Source organism: Leucoraja erinacea, chromosome 15, assembly GCF_028641065.1.
Source record: "Leucoraja erinacea ecotype New England chromosome 15, Leri_hhj_1, whole genome shotgun sequence".
In the NCBI taxonomy this organism is placed as follows: domain Eukaryota; kingdom Metazoa; phylum Chordata; class Chondrichthyes; order Rajiformes; family Rajidae; genus Leucoraja; species Leucoraja erinaceus.
The window spans coordinates 36,752,323-36,769,367 of NC_073391.1; the positions used below are offsets into that span (position 1 = coordinate 36,752,323).

Sequence of the window (17,045 nt, forward strand, 5' to 3'; positions counted from 1 at the left end):
GAGACATTGAAATAGAAAGGTTAGAAATCAAAAGAGTAAATCTGCTCGAAAACTAAATACAGAGAAATGTAAATCTCCTAATGATGCAAATTTGCCGACATGGAACTGGACACGGGCAACAACTTGGATAATATGTTGCGCTGTTAGGAAAGGTTGTTCTTTACTGGGAATAATTTGTTGTTATAATTCTGCAGTGCTTGCATTGAAGTTGTATGCCGAGCACCATCAAATGATGGTCAGATTGCTGTAATTAGCTGTTGGTCTCTGGTCTCAATACATAGCACTAGAATAATATTCATTATGCTGATTAGTAAATAGGTAAGATTAAATTGTAATGCGTCTAATGAGCTGTGGTGAGTGAGGCAGTTGTAAAAGTGTGGCTGTCACTGTGTATTAAGGCCTGTTCTCTCATCCAATTCATGTGCTCATTTATAATAATCAGTCTACATATTCAGAATACTGGTTGTGTGCGTATTGTGATTCAGTGTTGAGAAGTTAGTTTTTAAGCAACAAACAGGTATGTAATACCCTGGTATTTAACAGCTTGCTTCACAATTTACAAACTGTTAACATCAAAGTGGACATCTGGATTCACTTCCGTACATCGTACAGCAATATGTTGTGAGTTCCTTGATGTAAAAATACTTGAAAATCAGAAAAAAACAAATGGTGGAAAACAATAACAGAAAATGGTGAAAATACTCAGTGGGTAGGGTTGGCAACTTTCTCACACCCAAAGAAGAGACAACAGGTCAAAATAAGGGACAAATTCCCGACGGCAATTCGTTGACTGACTCTGCCATGGCTGGGTGAATGATGAGTTGGCCCGGGTGCTGCACACAAAGCCCAGCCGGCGGGCGGGCCAGCTGAGGAGTTCTGGTCCTTGCGCAAAGTTCGGCACCCCATCTTCCCATGAACCGATGATCGGCCATGTGCGGGTGTAGGTGTCGGCGGTAAGCGAAGGTTTGAAGTTTGGACAGCTGGCCGGGCTGCCGACCGACAGGGCCACGGGCGAGGCACTGCTGCTGCACTCCATGGGCTGCACTAACTTGATGCTCCGACCGGACTGTACCATCGACCCAAGTAGTAGCAGTCAAATACCGGACAAGGGTAGTTCTGTTTGAGACAAACCAATTTAGCCCAATATACGGGATGTCCCAGCTAATATGGGACAGTTGGCAACCCTATCAGCGGGTCAGGTTGCAGTTGTGGGTCGGGAAGCAGCTCTCTGACCTGAAATATTGGCTGTTTATTAAAAGAATACTTGATTGGGATTTCTGATTGCCCCTCATTGAATAATGCACTCTGATGTGTATTTGGGAAGGAGAGTAAGAAGGTACACAAAAGGAGAATAAATTGAATTACAATCATTCAGGTTTGCACATGTTGGAATCACTATTTTATATCATTCTTCTTTTTCCTTTCTCTTTTACTATTATTTATTTGGTTGTTTTGCTCAAGTGCAGTGATGTCGGGTGACGTAGGTGTAGCCGAGCAAGAGGTCAAGTGGGAAACAATTACTTTACTATTTCTGAATGACACTTAATATAGAGGCTTCATTTATCCTTGATATTTAATTACAATTTAGAACCAATATATTTGCTCCTTTCCGATCATCACCCCAACATTTTCTCAGCATGTTATTGCTGGTCATTCAGTGTAAGGCTCGGACTAATGTAGTGTCCGATATATTGCTGCTGTCCCAAAGCCATAAACATGTCCTGAATAAATCTTGAGATTGACAATGTTCCTTACTCAGGGTGACTGATGAAACAGCTTGTCAAATTGCCTTTCCCAATAATAGAATAGTCGGCAGCTGTGTCAATTTGCATCTTTAATGCTTTTCTGTCAATCAGGACTGTGATCCTGAGAGGTCCTGTGGCCTCACACCACAGTTGGCATAGAGCAGATGCCAAAGTAAATCTGAGACATGTGCAGCAGTTACAACAGCGGGCATATTCTCTTTCTACAACTTGAGCAAAGCATATTTGCAAAGCAGGGCGGCACGGTTGCGCAGCGGTAGAGTTGCTGCCCTACAGCACTTGCTGCGCCAGAAACCCGGGTTTGATCCCGACTCTGGGTGCTGTCTGTACGGAGTTTGTACGTTCTCCCCGTGACCTATGTGGGTTTTCTCCATTATCTTCAGTTTCCTCCCACACTCCAAAGGCGTACAGGTATGCAGGTAAATTGGCTTGGTAAATGTAAAAATTGTCCCTAGCAGTGTTGGATAGTGTTAACATGCGGGGATCACTGGTCAGCGCGGACCCGGTGGACCGAAGAGCCTGTTTCCGCGCTGCATCTCTAAACTAAAATAAACTAAACATATCCTCTCTAAGTTGCATTTGAGACCTCTCTCCTATTTTGTGTTCTTGTGTTTTACTTTACAAGCAACTGCAACGAGTCCATTCTTATGTCTTGAATAGAGTTTTGTCTCTTTAAAAGTACATTTTTGTGAGGAACGTTTGCCACGTTACATCTAACCGGGATTCACACTTCTTGGACTAAAGTTTTAGGAGTTGTCCTCTGATTGCTGTCTACTGTCATACTTGTGGCTGGAATTTACTGCCATTCTTAGTGGTGCCTCCATGAAGTTACAATCCCTGCATCCCAGATCAAACACAAGATTTTGGTACCTGTGTAAGAAGGAACAGCAGATGCTGGTTTAAACCGAAGATAGACACAAAATGCTGGAGTAACTCAGCGGGACAGGCAACATCTGTAGAGAGAAGGAATGGGTGACGTTTCGGGTTGAGACCATTCTTCAGAATGAATTTTTAGTACTTAATTTTAGATTTTAGAACCTAACAACTTCTATTACATCCTTATACCGACTAGACTACATGCAAATCTGTGTGACAATGCAAATACCTTCATGGCCACTTACAATTTCGTCCAGCCTTTGATTGTATAAAATCTTACAAAACTCTGGACTACCTCTGCAAGCAAGATATCAATAATTTGCTGCAGAGCCACTAGTTTAGTGAGTGTGTGCCACGACTATGATTTCCAGCAATATTGCTTTTTCACAATCCGTTTCCCCCAGTCACTTCCAGGGCCGGGCTGCCTTGCTTCACCGCCAGTCGTGGCTGCCGACTCCATCCCTCAGCTCACGACCAGCTCTCCAGCCACTTCCAAGCCATGTTGTCAACGCCACTCCCTACCTGCTCTGCCTTCTTGGCTGCTGTAAGGCCGGGCTGCCCACACTATCGCCAGCGCACACTGCTTCCTTTGCCGCTTGCCAACGCTTCCCAGCGCCACCGCCTTCCACAGCAACGGTCACCAATGTGCATGTGCATGTGCACCAATCAGATACTTTGTATGGGAGGCATTGCTGGTGATTGATCGCATTATTAAGAAAAAACAGGAATGTTTACCACATAGAGTTGAAATAGGTGAGTACATATAGAAAGTAGGGATATTGCTCATTTGGGATGTAACATCATATTCCTGTTGAACTCCTCAGAAGTTCCTCTCAGATTTAGGGTGGCACGATGGGAGTGGCAGAGTTACTCCCTTATAGCGTCAGAGACCTGGGTTTGATCCTGACTACGGACTTTGTACATTTTCCTTGTGACCGTGTGGGTTTTTTCTGGGTGCTCTGGTTTCCTGCCACATTCTAAGGACATGCAGGTTTGTAGATTTGCTGTAAATTGTCCCTATTGGGTAGGATAGTATGAGTGTGATGTGAACATTAGTTGGCACGGACGGTGGGCCGAAGGGCTTGTTTCCACACTGCATCTCCAAGCTAAACTATAACACTGTTACATTTATCAAAAATGACCCATGCACTGTTTGGCTTCTTCGTACACGTATCCAGATTTCATTCTTACTTGCTCCCTCGTTCAGTCCACGGATAGGACATTACTAGTTCCCTTTTCCAGGTTTTATTTGTTACCTTTGCAATGAACACTTAACCATTGAGTGTTTAAAATTGACACTAGGTAAACACCAGAGATGTGGAGCCAGGAGGTGTGCGAGGTTAGAAAATGTGTGGTGACTTCTGGATTTGAAAGGTGATGTTAAGGCGGAATTATAACATTAAGCACTGAGGATAATCAGAAAGGATTGAACTCTTTCAATCAAACAGAAATTGCTTTGTAAAAGCAGAAATATTTGTAGCAGGAGTTCACACAGAGCATTTCAATTTGTTCTCACACTTTTTACGTGAACTAATTTGTACAGACTTTGTTTGGTGAATGTTCCCATTGTCACAAGTTTCACAGCATGCCCTTTAAACTAAAACGTTAGCTCTGCTTAGGAGATAGAACAGCATGTGAGGGGAGAGACGAAAAGTTAGGATTTTGTGTGAGTAATCCCTCATTGTGCTTTCCAAATTCATTCTGGCATCTTTCCAGTGAGAAGACGGGACTGCTTGTGCAATGATTTATGGTGAGGGTTTGTAAATGCCTTTTTACCTGTGTTACTGCAACTCTTTCATTGATGCATTGTCCTATTGTTGAAATTCCTCAATGTTCAGCCTAGCATTATTATTTTTAATTAAATGTAGTCACACACATGTATAGAGGCTTCTTTGAAAGCTGGCTGATAATATGAGCAAGAGGTTCATGTGGAATACGAGAGTGTAGCCCAATTATATGCAGAGGAAGAATGCCTTGGGAAAGATGTTAAATTTGCAGCTGTTAAAGCTATTTTTGGTAGTAATTGCCTGGTAATTGGGCTGTGTAAGTATTAGGGTCATGCAGCTCCATCAGCAGTTAAAATCTGCCTAAAGGCTTTAGCCAGTGGAGAGAAAAATACAGAAACGTAAAGAAACTACCGAGCATGATCTCCAGTAAATGAGCAGAACAATATTAGGGAGCAGCTCGATGCCTAATGAAATCTATGAAGTGGCTTTGAGTATCAGGTGTACCTAAATAAATATGGGAATGCACTCACAGAAACATAGATACATAGAAAATAGGTGCAGGAGTAGGCCATTCGGCCCTTCGAGCCAGGTTTAATAGGATCATGGCTGATCATCCACAATTAGCACCCAGTTTCTGCTTTTTCCACATATCCCTTGATTCCATTACCCTATGAGCTATATCTAACTCTCTCTTGAAAACATCCAGTGAATTTGCCTCCACTGCGTTCTGTGTCAGAGAATTCCACAGATTCACAATTCTCTGGGTGAAAAAGTGGCCTAGCCCTTATTCTTAAACTGTGACACCTGGTTCTGGACTCCCTCAACGTTGGGAACATTTTTCCTGCATCTACCGTGTCTAATTCCTTAAGAATTTTATATGTTTCTATAAGATGCCCTCTCATCCTTCTAAATTCCAGTGAATATAAGCCCAGTTGATCCAATCACAGGCAAATGGGTAGAATGGGACTCCCCCCTTTCAGAAGGATGATTCTGAACCTTTGGAAGCACGTAGATATCCATATTCCTCAAAGCATTAAATGGATGCAATGTTGTGGAAACTGTAGTAAAACATCCATGCAATAATAGTACAACAGGCAGTGTAAATGTGAAAGTTGCAATAATGCAGCTGTACGTCCATTTTTGGAAAGGTTAATGTCAGAGGTTTACATCATACAGTCAGTTTGGTGTGAGATTTTCTTGTTCCTACCACTTACTGACTCTTCAGTATCCAGCTCACCGCAGAAATGTATCTCATGATATACTCGCAGTGCACTGTGCACACCGAGTGAACCCAATACTGACCACGTGCCTGCATTTGGCCCATATCCCTCTAAACCGCTCCCATCCAAAAGCGGTCTAATAATTCTTGCCGAAAAGGAAATTCAGGTTTGTTGAGTTGCCAAATTTCTTTCCCCCCCGTCATTTTATGAATTGCATTATCATAGCGTTGATTAAATTAATTAAATAGTTGAATGCAAGTGTACATATATGTTCATGTCACTTCATGTCTGAATGCGTAAATGAATAGGATAGGTCTAGAGCAAAAAGGCAGGCAGATGTGACTAGTGTAGATGGGGCATGTTGGCCGGTGTGGGCAAGTTGGGCCTGTTTCCGCACTGTATTGCTCTATGCCTCTATGAATCTTTGACTGTGAATTGTCAGGAACTTCGAAGTTCCTTCTTAATAGAGAAAGCATTGCTGGAAAATCTACTCGTGCCGTGGCATAGGACTTGATGAAAAACTAATGTAAAACCTAATTTCAGAATAGATTCACTAATTGACAGCAGGTGATTAGCTCAGAGAGAAACAAAGGTGAAAACCACATTACTGCAAAACACTTGCAAATTAGTACGCCGACAATGTTGGAAATACTCAGCAGGCCAGGGACAATCTACGGAGAGCGAAACAGCTAATGTTTCAGTCAATGATCTTTAATTAGAAACATTAACTCTGTTCCTCTCTCCACACTTGGTGAGCATCTTCAACATTATCTATCATTTTTCCAACATTTGGGGTGGTTTGCTTTTGTGTTAGCAATTGACCTGATCGCAGGATAGACCTGTCGACCTCCATCTTCCACATGTCTTGTGTGCACTTTCCTTAACGGAGAAGGCTTAAGGGCGGCATAGTGGCGCAGCAGTACAGTCGCTGCCTCTCAGCATCAGAGACCGGGATCGATCCTGACTACGGGTGTCTGTCTGCATGGAATTTGTACGTTCTTCCCGTGCCCTGCGTGGGTTTTCTCCGGGATCTCCGGTTTCCTCCCACACTCCAAAAAACGTACAGGTTTGTAGTTTAATTGGCTTGGTAAGATTGTAAATTGTCCCGAGTGTGTGTCGGATAGCGTTAGTGCGCGGGGATCGCTGGACGGCGCGGATTCGGTGAGCCGAAGGGCCTGTTTCCGTGTTGTATCTCTAAGCTAAACTAAACTAAGATATTAATTGTTCTACTTGTCGCAGGTCATCAATGCTGCACTGGCACTTGCTTCCTCCCCAAAAAGCCAAAGTATCGCAAGTAACATGGAAATGTACAAGAAGGCCTGGGAGAACCACATCCGCCTCTTGACCGAAGCAGTGGACGACATTACCAGCATCGATGAGTTTCTCACCATCTCTGGTAAGATGCCTTTTTACTGCAATTAACTGCATTGGGACAACGTGACTATTTGCTGCCAACTGACATTGAGTCATACGTACTTGTTCTGACGCAACAGATTGAAGCATTTTATGAATTGGAGATTTTGCCATTGCTGTGCAGGGTTAGTCTCAGTGCCGTGTAACATTGAATTGAAGCAGGAATAGGCCATTTGTCATACCTGCTGTGCTATTCAATCAGATGGCCTTGTATGAGGGAATAGGTTAGAGGGAAATAAATGGTGTATGGTATTGACGGGATTACTCAGAGAACTGCCATAGATTATTCACCTGCTTTCCGCCCCGTTATTCAGCTGCACTACTCCCCCCAGCCCAGACATCCTCTGTGGTTAAAGTTCACTTTACTGAAAAGGGCTTTGTTGGTAAATAAATACAGGAGGAGACGATGTGACTCAGTGTGAGTTAACATGCAGGTATAAAATGTATTTTGAATAAGATCTAGTTAATGCCATGAGAAATGGCCCGGGATACCACTTAAGTCCTCGAGTCCCCTGATTTTAACAAATACTCTTGTGTACTCTTTATCAGCACATGAGTGAAAGCAGGAATGAGTTTGGTTTAATGTTGCAGAGGCAAAATGTTGGAGGTCTTGGGATTAGAAGGTCAGGGCGGTATCTGCATCTGCCTCAGATATGACCAGGAAGTGGGATAGAGCCAGATACAAAATGCTGGAGTAACTCAGCGGGACAGGCAGCATCTCTGGAGAGAAGGAATGCGTCTTCAGACCCAAAGAAGGGTCTCGACCCGAAAGATCACCCATTCCTTATCTCCAGAGATGCTGCCTGTCCCGCTGATTTACTCCAGCTTTTTGGGTCTATATTTGGTTTAAACCAGCATTTGGATGGAGTCGTGTAGCTGGGGGATGGAGGTTGCAGCAGCAAGTTGGTTTCTTCATGGATGAATCAAGGACCACATTTAAGCCCAGTGCATCCCTCATCTCCCTTGTCCCTTCAGGCAGACGGCACAAAACCTTGAACGCCTGTACCATCAGATTCAGAAACTGCTTCTTGCCCGCTGTTATCTGAGCACTGAATGGATCTCTCATAAGTTGAAGGTGCACTCCCAATCTGCCAACCTTCCTCAAAGCGGCCCTCGCACTTTTACCTGCACGTTCTCTGTAGCTGCAATGCTATAACGCTGTAAAGCTATATTCTGCACTCTGGTGTTTTTCTCTTTGCACTACCTGTCGTACTTGTGATTGTACTCGTGCAGAGTATGATCTAACTGGATAGTAAGTCAAGTCAACTTTATTTGTCACATACACATACAAGATATACAGTGAAATGAAAATGCGAATGCTTGCGGGATTGTGCAAAACAACAGAACAGAACAGAACCAGTATATACATTAAAAAAGAAGACGCAACAGTATTTACGCCCTGGTGAGGTCAGAGTCCTGATGGCCTGTGGGAAGAAACTCCGTCTCATCCTCTCTGTTTTCGCAGCTTGACAGCGGAGGCGCTTGCCTGACCGTAGCAGCTGGAACAGTCCGTTGCCGGGGTGGCAGGGGTCCTTCATGATCTTGCTGGCTCTGGATCTGCACCTAGTGGTGTATAGGTCCTGCAGGGGGGAGTGTAGTTCCTGTGCTGCGTTCGGCCGAATGCACTACTCTCTGTAGAGCCTTCCTGTCCTGGGCAGAGCTGTTGCCAAACCAGATACAGATGTTTCCGGTCAGGATACTTTCCACAGCACCGATTGTAGAAGAATTGAAGGATCCTCAGAGAGACTCTGAATTTCCTCAGCTGCCTGAGGTGGTAAAGGCGCTGCCTTGCCTTTCTCACCAGTGCGGCAGTGTGTATTGTCCATGTCAACTCCCGGGTGGACTCCCAGGTATTTAAAGCCGCTCACCCTATCCGCAATGGTCCCATTTATCCCCAGTGACATGTACATCCTCGGTCGTTGTGCCCTGTTTTCACTGTATTTGTGACAATATTAAACCAATGCTAATTATCCAACATGAGGTGTAGGTCTCAGCATCAGCTGCAGACGAAAAGGGTAAAAGAGGTGAAGCTGCAACCAAATTCCACACGCAATGGCATGGCTCACAAGAAAAATGTGATTTCATGGCTATAACTGGAGAAACAAATCCATCCTGCAGTGTCTCGAGAAAGCTGGCAATTTCATGAGTGTTCTAGAGCCTCAGCGTGTAGGCTTAAAGTACTGAGTGACTCCTGCATTCTCAGAGTGGTGACCTACTTCAATCCAGTCAGGTGCTGAAGTTTAGCAGGCAGACATTATTTGGAATATCCTAGATTATCAAATTTTAGTTATTGCCTTATTTTAAGGTATCTAGGAAGAAGAACTGGGGAAATACTTCATGAGGTTTCAGAATATTTTTCAGCTTCTCTACCAACTTTGTACCCAATTGTGCAGCAAGCCCCAATAAGCAACCTTGTTGTAATGACGAGAATAACTGCTTGCTGCAATGGAGGATGTACCATAAGATGTGCCAAGAGCCTCTGCTTGTGTTCCCTCATATAATTGGCCTTAGGGCCTGATGCTATTAGTTACTTGCATCTATTTGTAGATAGATACTATCTGTCTTTGTTACCTTGTTCATTTGCGAGTTTACCTTTCAACTTGAAAGACTGTGGGATCTTAAGGGGCTGTCCCACTGCGGCAACCTAATGCACGAGTTCTGGCAAGTTTGCCCTCGAGTCATACTCGCAGCATGGTCATCACGAGGCCCTAGGAGGTCTGTAGCTCCCCTTCATGCTCGAGAGTGGTCCCCGCGTACTCGAGGCCTCAGCTAGGTCGCGGCGTATTTTTCAACATGTTGAAAAATGCCCGCGAGTAAGAAAAGGTCGCCATTGAAAAAATCAATACTTTTTTTACTTGCAGGTTTAGTCGAAGTAGGTCGTAGTAGGTCGGCATGTTAGTCGTAGGTAATCGAGGGTAGTCGAATGTAATCGAAGGTAGTCGAAGGTCGTCGTAGATAGTCTTCAACATAGTCGAAGGGAGTTCGAAGGGAGGTCGAGGCAGTACCTCTGGAGAGAAGGAATGGGCAATGTTTCAGGTTGAGACCCTTCTGACCTGAAGAAGGGTCTCGATCCGAAAAGTCATCCTTTCCTTCTCTCCAGAGGTACTGCCTGTCCCGCAGAGTTATTCCAGCATTTTGTGTCAATCTTCGGTGTATAACCAGCATCTGCAGTTCCATCCTACACAGAACTTTCTTGCATGTAGCTTTCAGATCAGACATACACACAATGTTGTATATTTGAGGATACCTCCAAAAGGAGATTGGAGGTCGTCTTCACTCTCCACGATTCAGTGTTCAATTTTCCCGGAGCGAGTCAAAGCTAGTCTTCAACATAGTCGAAGGAGATTTTCTACATAGTCAAAGAAGGTCTTCAACATGACATTTTTTTCAAACTCTCCTAAACTCTTCTAAACTCGCCAATTAGGTCGCCACAGTGGGACAGCCCCTATAGGATTGTTTGCGCACAGAAAGAGGCTTCTCAGTCCATCGAGTCTGTTCCAGAGATTATTTTCTCATGGTTCTATAAATTCTTCTCTCAATTGTCCATCCTTGTCCCTCTTGAAAATCCTGATTTGCTGTTCCCATCGCCTCGTGATCATAATTATGTTTTAAAAAAAATCTTATAAAGCTTTTATGAACTTTTCTACTTTTGTTATCTTTTCCCTTTTGTATGAGTCCCAAAATTCTATATGTCTCACAAGCCACCTTCTCGACATTGCCAGCATCTTTCAAAGATTTGTGCAAGTCACTGAACTGTGTGCAAGAAAAGAAAAAAACCCACTGTACTTCGCTACACATAAAATACCATTGAACCATGTCCCTCTGTTTCTGCAAATCTTTCAGAATCGTGCCATTTAGATTACATAAAGTTGTTTTCTGCCAAAACCTATCATTTCAAACCTCTCCAAGTATCCTTGCCAAGTATCAGCTCATTTTCACAGCCTGTCTGTTGGCATTACATCGCTAGTTTCTGTGAGCATGTGAGTGATGAATCAGGCCACTATGTGCCTTGAAAGGACTGTGACTTGGAGATTTGCTGGATTCACAATGGACCCACTGCTGTTGCAAGATGTATGCTGCTTGTAACCGGTTATGCCTCAATATTCACCTGTTCATAGGTTGGAGCTCCTGGATGGATGAAGGTTTCCCTGAGACACTGCTTCTCAGAGTTCTGAACCAGTATTAAAATGCATCAAGGATAACTTGGGAGCATCCTTGAATTAATTTTTCTGGCTTCCTCGAGAATGCTTTCCATTTACACAATATCGTAATGGATGGTTGATGCAAATTCAATTGCAATATTTCAAAAGTTGTCACAGTGGTAGAGTTGCTGCCTTTCAGTGCCAGAGACCCGGGTTTGACCCTGACCTCAGGTGTTGACTGAATGAAGTTTGCATGTACTTTCTGCGACCACATGGGGTTCCTCATGGGTGCTCCGGTTTCCTCCCACATCACGAAGACATGTGGGTTTGCAAGTTAATTAAATTACCCCTTGTGTGTCGGGAGCAGATGCAAATGGGGGCAGCACAATGAAGCAGCAGTGGTGTTGCTGCCTTACGGGTGCCCCTGCTTCTTCCCACACTTGTAGGCTAATTGGCTTTGGGGAAATTGTAAACTGTCCCTAGTGTGTAGGATAGTGTTAGTGTACGGATGATTGCTGATAGGCACGGACTTGGTGGGCCGAAGGGTCTGTTTCCATGCTGTATTTCCAAAATAAAATAAAGTCTAAAGTAAAGTCTAAACGTGGAATAACATAAAACTAGACTGAAAGGGTGATGGATGATCGGCATGGAATTGCTGTGCCGAATGGCCTGTTTCCATGCTGGTTCTCTCAATCAATCAGTTATTGCATTCAAACAAGCAAATTAAATGGGCAAACGTACTTGACGTACGTACGTCAAACGCTTTCCTGATATCCTGTCTGTGTCCTGCCCCTGTGTTATGTGCTCCATAGGCAGAGTGTGGATGGATGGATTGCATGCCTGCCTGTCGTAAGGCCCTCATTGTCTTGAGTATGGATGCACGTTCAGCTTGAACAACCTGACCACCCATTCCCTGTTCCCCAATCAAAGACAGCACTGATTGAGTGTCGAGGTTTAAGGGATTCTGCAGAGCAATCCAACCTAGAACTGAAGCTCCCAGAGATTTTTTTCAATCAATGACAGCAACTGATTGAGTGGCATAGTTCAAGTGTTTATGCAGGGCAACCACACCAAGATACAACGCACTTGGTGTTATTTGTTTTGTGAGGAAGGGGGGAGAATGGTGCCGGTGGAGGGAAAGAAGTGAACTGTGGAGGACGTTGTCAAACTGCAATAGGTACAGAGAAGATTTACATGGGTGTTGCCAGGGCTAGAGGGATCTGAGCTATAGCGAGAGGTGGAAAAGTCAGGGACTCTATTCCTTGGAGCACAGGAGGCTGAGGGGCAATCTTATTGAGGTGTATAAAATCATGAAAGAAATAGATCGGGCAGATGCACAGGGTCTCATGCCCAGAGTAGTTGAGGACCAGAGGAAATAGGTTTAAGGTGAAGGGGAAAATATTTATTAAGAATCTGAGGGGCAACTTTTTTACACAAAGGGTGATGGGTGTATGGAACAAAGTGCCAGAGGAGGTAGTTGAGGCAGGGACTGTCCCAACATTTAAGAAACAGTTAGACGGATACATGGGTAGGTTTGGAGGGATATGGGCCAAACGCGGGCAGGTGAGACAAATGTAGCTGGGACATGCTGGCTGGTGTGGGCAAGTTGGGCCGAAGGGCCTGTTTCCACACTGTATCACTCTGACTCTATGACGTCCCATCAGAAAGATCTTGACCTTGGATCAACGGACCTTTCCGAATGATGCAGGGGGATGCCTTGAATTAACCAAGAGGGAAATAAACAGCTACACGAACCGCTAAATGAATTGCTTCAAACTGATGGGGTCATTATGGTTATTTTTTATTTTATGTTCGCTTTGATTTAATTATCTATCTGCTGACACAGTATCATGAAAACCAAAGGTACATAAACCTGAAGACATCTCACTTTGTAACTCAAATGTATTCAATTCGTTTCGAGGCTACAATTGCACTTTTTCCATTGCCCAGGGCACTGCTGTCAGAGCTGCTTTATTGTAATGTGTTCACGATGCTGAGGACAATCAATGTGATTTATATTTTTCTCAGTTGCAATAACTTAAGGCTGTGTTTTGTGTCAGTTCCTTTTCCTTGGCATGTAAAAGATTTATAATTTCATAAACGATCGCCAAGGATTGAAATGAAATGTGACTCAATCCTGGTTTTAAGCATTTAACAAAAAAGCTTATGTTGGACAGCCTTCATTAAATTGCCCAGGTTTGTTTTCTTTCCGATTTAAGGCTGTTTTTCTCTTGTTACAACACACAAGAGTAGATTCTCAAGGTGCTACCCTGACTGGGAGCTTTGTCCTTCCGTGAACCTGGGGCGAGGAGTTATTGTTATTGGGAACAAGTCAGCTGGTTTCAAACGAATGATGTTTGGGGTTTCAAAGGGCGGCACGGTGGCGCAGCGGTAGAGTTGCTACCTAATACCCCTGTCCCACTTAGGAAACCTGAACGGAAACCTCTGGAGACTTTGCGCCCCACCCAAGGTTTCCGTGCGGTTCCCGAAGGTTCCCGGAGGTTTTTGTCAGTCTCCCTACCTGCTTCCACTATCTGCAACCTCTGGCAACCACCTGCTACCTCCGGGAACCGCACGGAAACCTTGGGTGGGGCGCAAAGTCTCCAGAGGTTTCCGTTCAGATTTCCTAAATGGGACAAGGGCATTACAGCGCTTGCAGCGCCAGAGACCCTGGTTCGATCCCGACTATGTGTGCTGTTTCTTCGGAGTTTGTACATTCTCCTCATGACCGTGTGTGTTTTCTCCAAGAGCTTTGGTTTCCTCCCACACTCCAAAGACGTACAGGTTTGTAGGTTAATTGGCTTGGTAATAATTGTAAATTGGCCCCAATGTGTGTAGGATAGTGTTAATGTGCAGGGATCACCGGTCGGTGCGGATTCAGTGGGCCGAAGGGCCTGTTTTCGTGGTGTATGTCCAAACTAATCTAAACTAAACTAAACTGTTTCCACTACAAACTGGATCAGTAACGAGAAGACAACATTTTTGGTAATTGGGAAAAGAAGCAGAAGAGCATAGGAGATGAATATCTTATTACACGGGTGAATGTTGCAATCAGGAACGCGTTGCTTGAATGGATGGTGAGTACAGATTCATTCGCAAAATTTCACAAGACAAATGGGCGAATGTATTTGAAAAGGAATAATGTGCGGAGGTTTGGGGAAGTAGTTGGGCGGTTCTGTTCAGTTTAGTTTATTGTCACGTGTACCGAGGTACAGTGAAAAACTTTTGTGTGCTATCCAGTCAGCAGAAAGACAATGCGTGATTACAATCGAGCCATTACACCGTATGGAGGAACTAATTGCATAGTTCCCTCAAAGATCTTGTACAGGAACACTGGCCTGGGAGACCTCCGTTTAGGTCGCGGCATAAAACACAGCTAAGTATTTTGCTTTAAAGCTCTGATTTCATTTTGTTGCAGTGGCACTGCTACCTATGTAACTACACGGCTCACAGAAAGTGAAATATTTTTGTGCAGAATATTTAATGTTCAAACTGTGCTGCAGACACTGGGCTAACAGGAATTTTGGAGTAATGCGATTGAACAGCGTGAGTTCATGAACTTAATGTAAAGTTAACACTCAAGAACTGCAGCTCCGTGACTCCTCACAGGCAATCCACTGCACGCATTGCTGAAAATCAGGATAATTTGTTCCTTGGTAAGTACTACAGCAGTAATGGACAGTGAATACATTTTATCAGAAATATCTGGTCCCTACACTCTTTTGGGAGTGGGTGCTTTAAAAGTATAATCTTTCAATGTGAGTTAAATGAGGTGGATTTCTTTGCACAGTGTAATGTCAGATGGAAGCTTACCTGCGGCTATTGGAATTAGTCCCCAGACTCCTGCGATTTTGGCTCTAAGGCCTCATTGGCATTCTGTTGGTCATCCCACCTGGAGCAGTGAGGAAGTGGCAAGAAGCTGCCACTCACAGCAGTGCACACAATGCGAGTTGTGCAAGGAAGATTTTCAAGGAGTGTGTCGACACAGACACTTCCTTCAGACCGATAACTCCTTTGGCCAGATAGAAACGATGCCGTGGTCTGAATGGAACCACCAGACCTTGAAATTGAACCAGAAAATGCCACAACGCATGCAACAGAACAGATAGCATCTGCGGAAAGCGAAGCAAAGTAAATGGTTCTTGCTGGTGACCCTTCATAAAAACTGGCAAAAAGATAAATCGGGTTAGTTTCAAGTTAGATTGAGGGTTGCGGGATGAATGAATAAGAATTAAGGAAAATCCCTAGAAGGGATTGGGGACACACAGATGCCGTCGTAGTAATCTGCTGGTGAAGCTATTTCATGATAGTTTAATGAAGGAAGTGAGTGAGTGAGTTGATGAATTGGTGGGTGGGTGGGATCAGTCGGTTATTTGGGGGTCAGTTTCTTTGTCTTGCACTAAACGTTATTCCCATATTATGTATCTGTACATTGTGTATGGCTCGATTGTAATTGTGTATTGTCTTTCAGCTGGCTGGTTAGCACGCACAAAGGCTTTTCACTGTACCTCAGTACACGTGACAATAAACTAAAACTGAACTGAAATCAGTACAACAAACGGGTTGGTTGTTGACCGAAGCACACGGGTGAACACAGCCCTGTCCTCTTCAGTGGACCACTGTAGAGATGAACAACAGCTTCATGTTCTTCGGCATCCATATCACCAACGACCTAACCTGACCGTTTCACACTGGTGCGGTGATCAAGAAATCACATCGGCGGATTCACTTTTTGGGGAAGAGAAAATCCTGGAACCAGCTTTCTCCCATATCATCCTATTATTCGGTGACTTCCAGGCTAGAATCAGGCTGATGTGGCCCAATGAGAAAATTCGGCATGTCTACCAGGATGTCTACCAGGATGCTCTTGAATTTCTGCCAGAAATGTTGTAGAAAGTATTCTGACGTGTTGGATTTCAACCTGGTCAGACAACTGCTATTCTGTTAACCTCCTGAACCTTCAGAGATTGGTGAACACCCAGTCCATCTGCATCAGGGAGGTTGGATGCGTTGTCAAGGATACCTGCAACCTTTTCTCTCTTTCATCTTCAGGGAGAAGATGCATAAGATTGAAAGCTCAGACGCCAGGCTTAAGAACAGCTACTTCCACGCTGCTTTCAGACTCTTGAACCAATTACCTATTTCACACTCCTTTCCCAGAGACGCTGCCACTTATTCTTACCCCCAACTCTATCCCATTCGGTTGTTCCGTTATTGTACTCTTGATGCTTTATATCAGATTGCATTGCAGTCTTGCGCCATTCTGCTGTTTGGCGCTTAGTCATAGAGTCATACAACATGGAAACGGGCACTCCGGCCCAGTTTGCCCATGCCGACCAAGATGCCCCATCTACACTAGTCCCACCAGCCCCCGTTTACTAGGGTGAGCATCTGAAGAATGAAGATGATTTATCTACTTGGCCATTCAGGCTAAGGATGGATTGTGATTGCTGCAGTCTGTCCTTTAGCTCTCACTCCCTGGGTCCTGCACGCACTGAGAATTGGGATGTTTATGTTGGCTTGCCTTTTCATAACTGTTAATGTTTCACTGCCATTCCTGACTAGATGTGCCAGAACTGTGGAGCTTTGCTCATGGTTCTGGGAATGCTTCATTATCACATGCATTTTGCATGTTTATTTTTCAGTTTAGTAAACATGGAGTCTGTTTTTGTTTTTTTCAGCTTCCTCAGTTTGTCACCTTGTTTTTAGGTGTACCTGCTGCTGTTCCTAGCCCCTCTTGGGCGGCACGGTGGTACAGTGGTAGAGTTGCTGCCTTTGTGCGCTTGCAGCGCTGGAGGCCCGGGTTTGATCCCGACTAAGGGGCTGTCTGTACGGGGTTTGTCTGTTCTCCCCGTGACCGTGTGGGTTTTCTCGGAGAACTTTGGTTTCCTCCCACACTGCAGG

General features: G+C 44.3%; 1 protein-coding gene across 2 annotated transcripts in view; it reads left to right on the forward strand.

The window, feature by feature from the left end:
• The window catches only part of LOC129704214 (catenin alpha-3-like), a 959,161-nt gene that overhangs the window by 682,256 nt on the left and 259,860 nt on the right, over nucleotides 1-17,045 (forward strand). The window contains exons 1-2 of one of the 2 annotated variants that reach the window (XM_055647178.1): nucleotides 3,414-4,013; nucleotides 6,826-6,982. In XM_055647178.1, the coding sequence (XP_055503153.1) occupies nucleotides 6,886-6,982 (97 nt within the window). In that variant the 5' untranslated portion in view covers nucleotides 3,414-4,013; nucleotides 6,826-6,885. Of the gene's footprint in view, nucleotides 1-3,413; nucleotides 4,014-6,825; nucleotides 6,983-17,045 lie in introns of those variants that run through there. The other variant, XM_055647177.1, reaches the window with a different exon arrangement.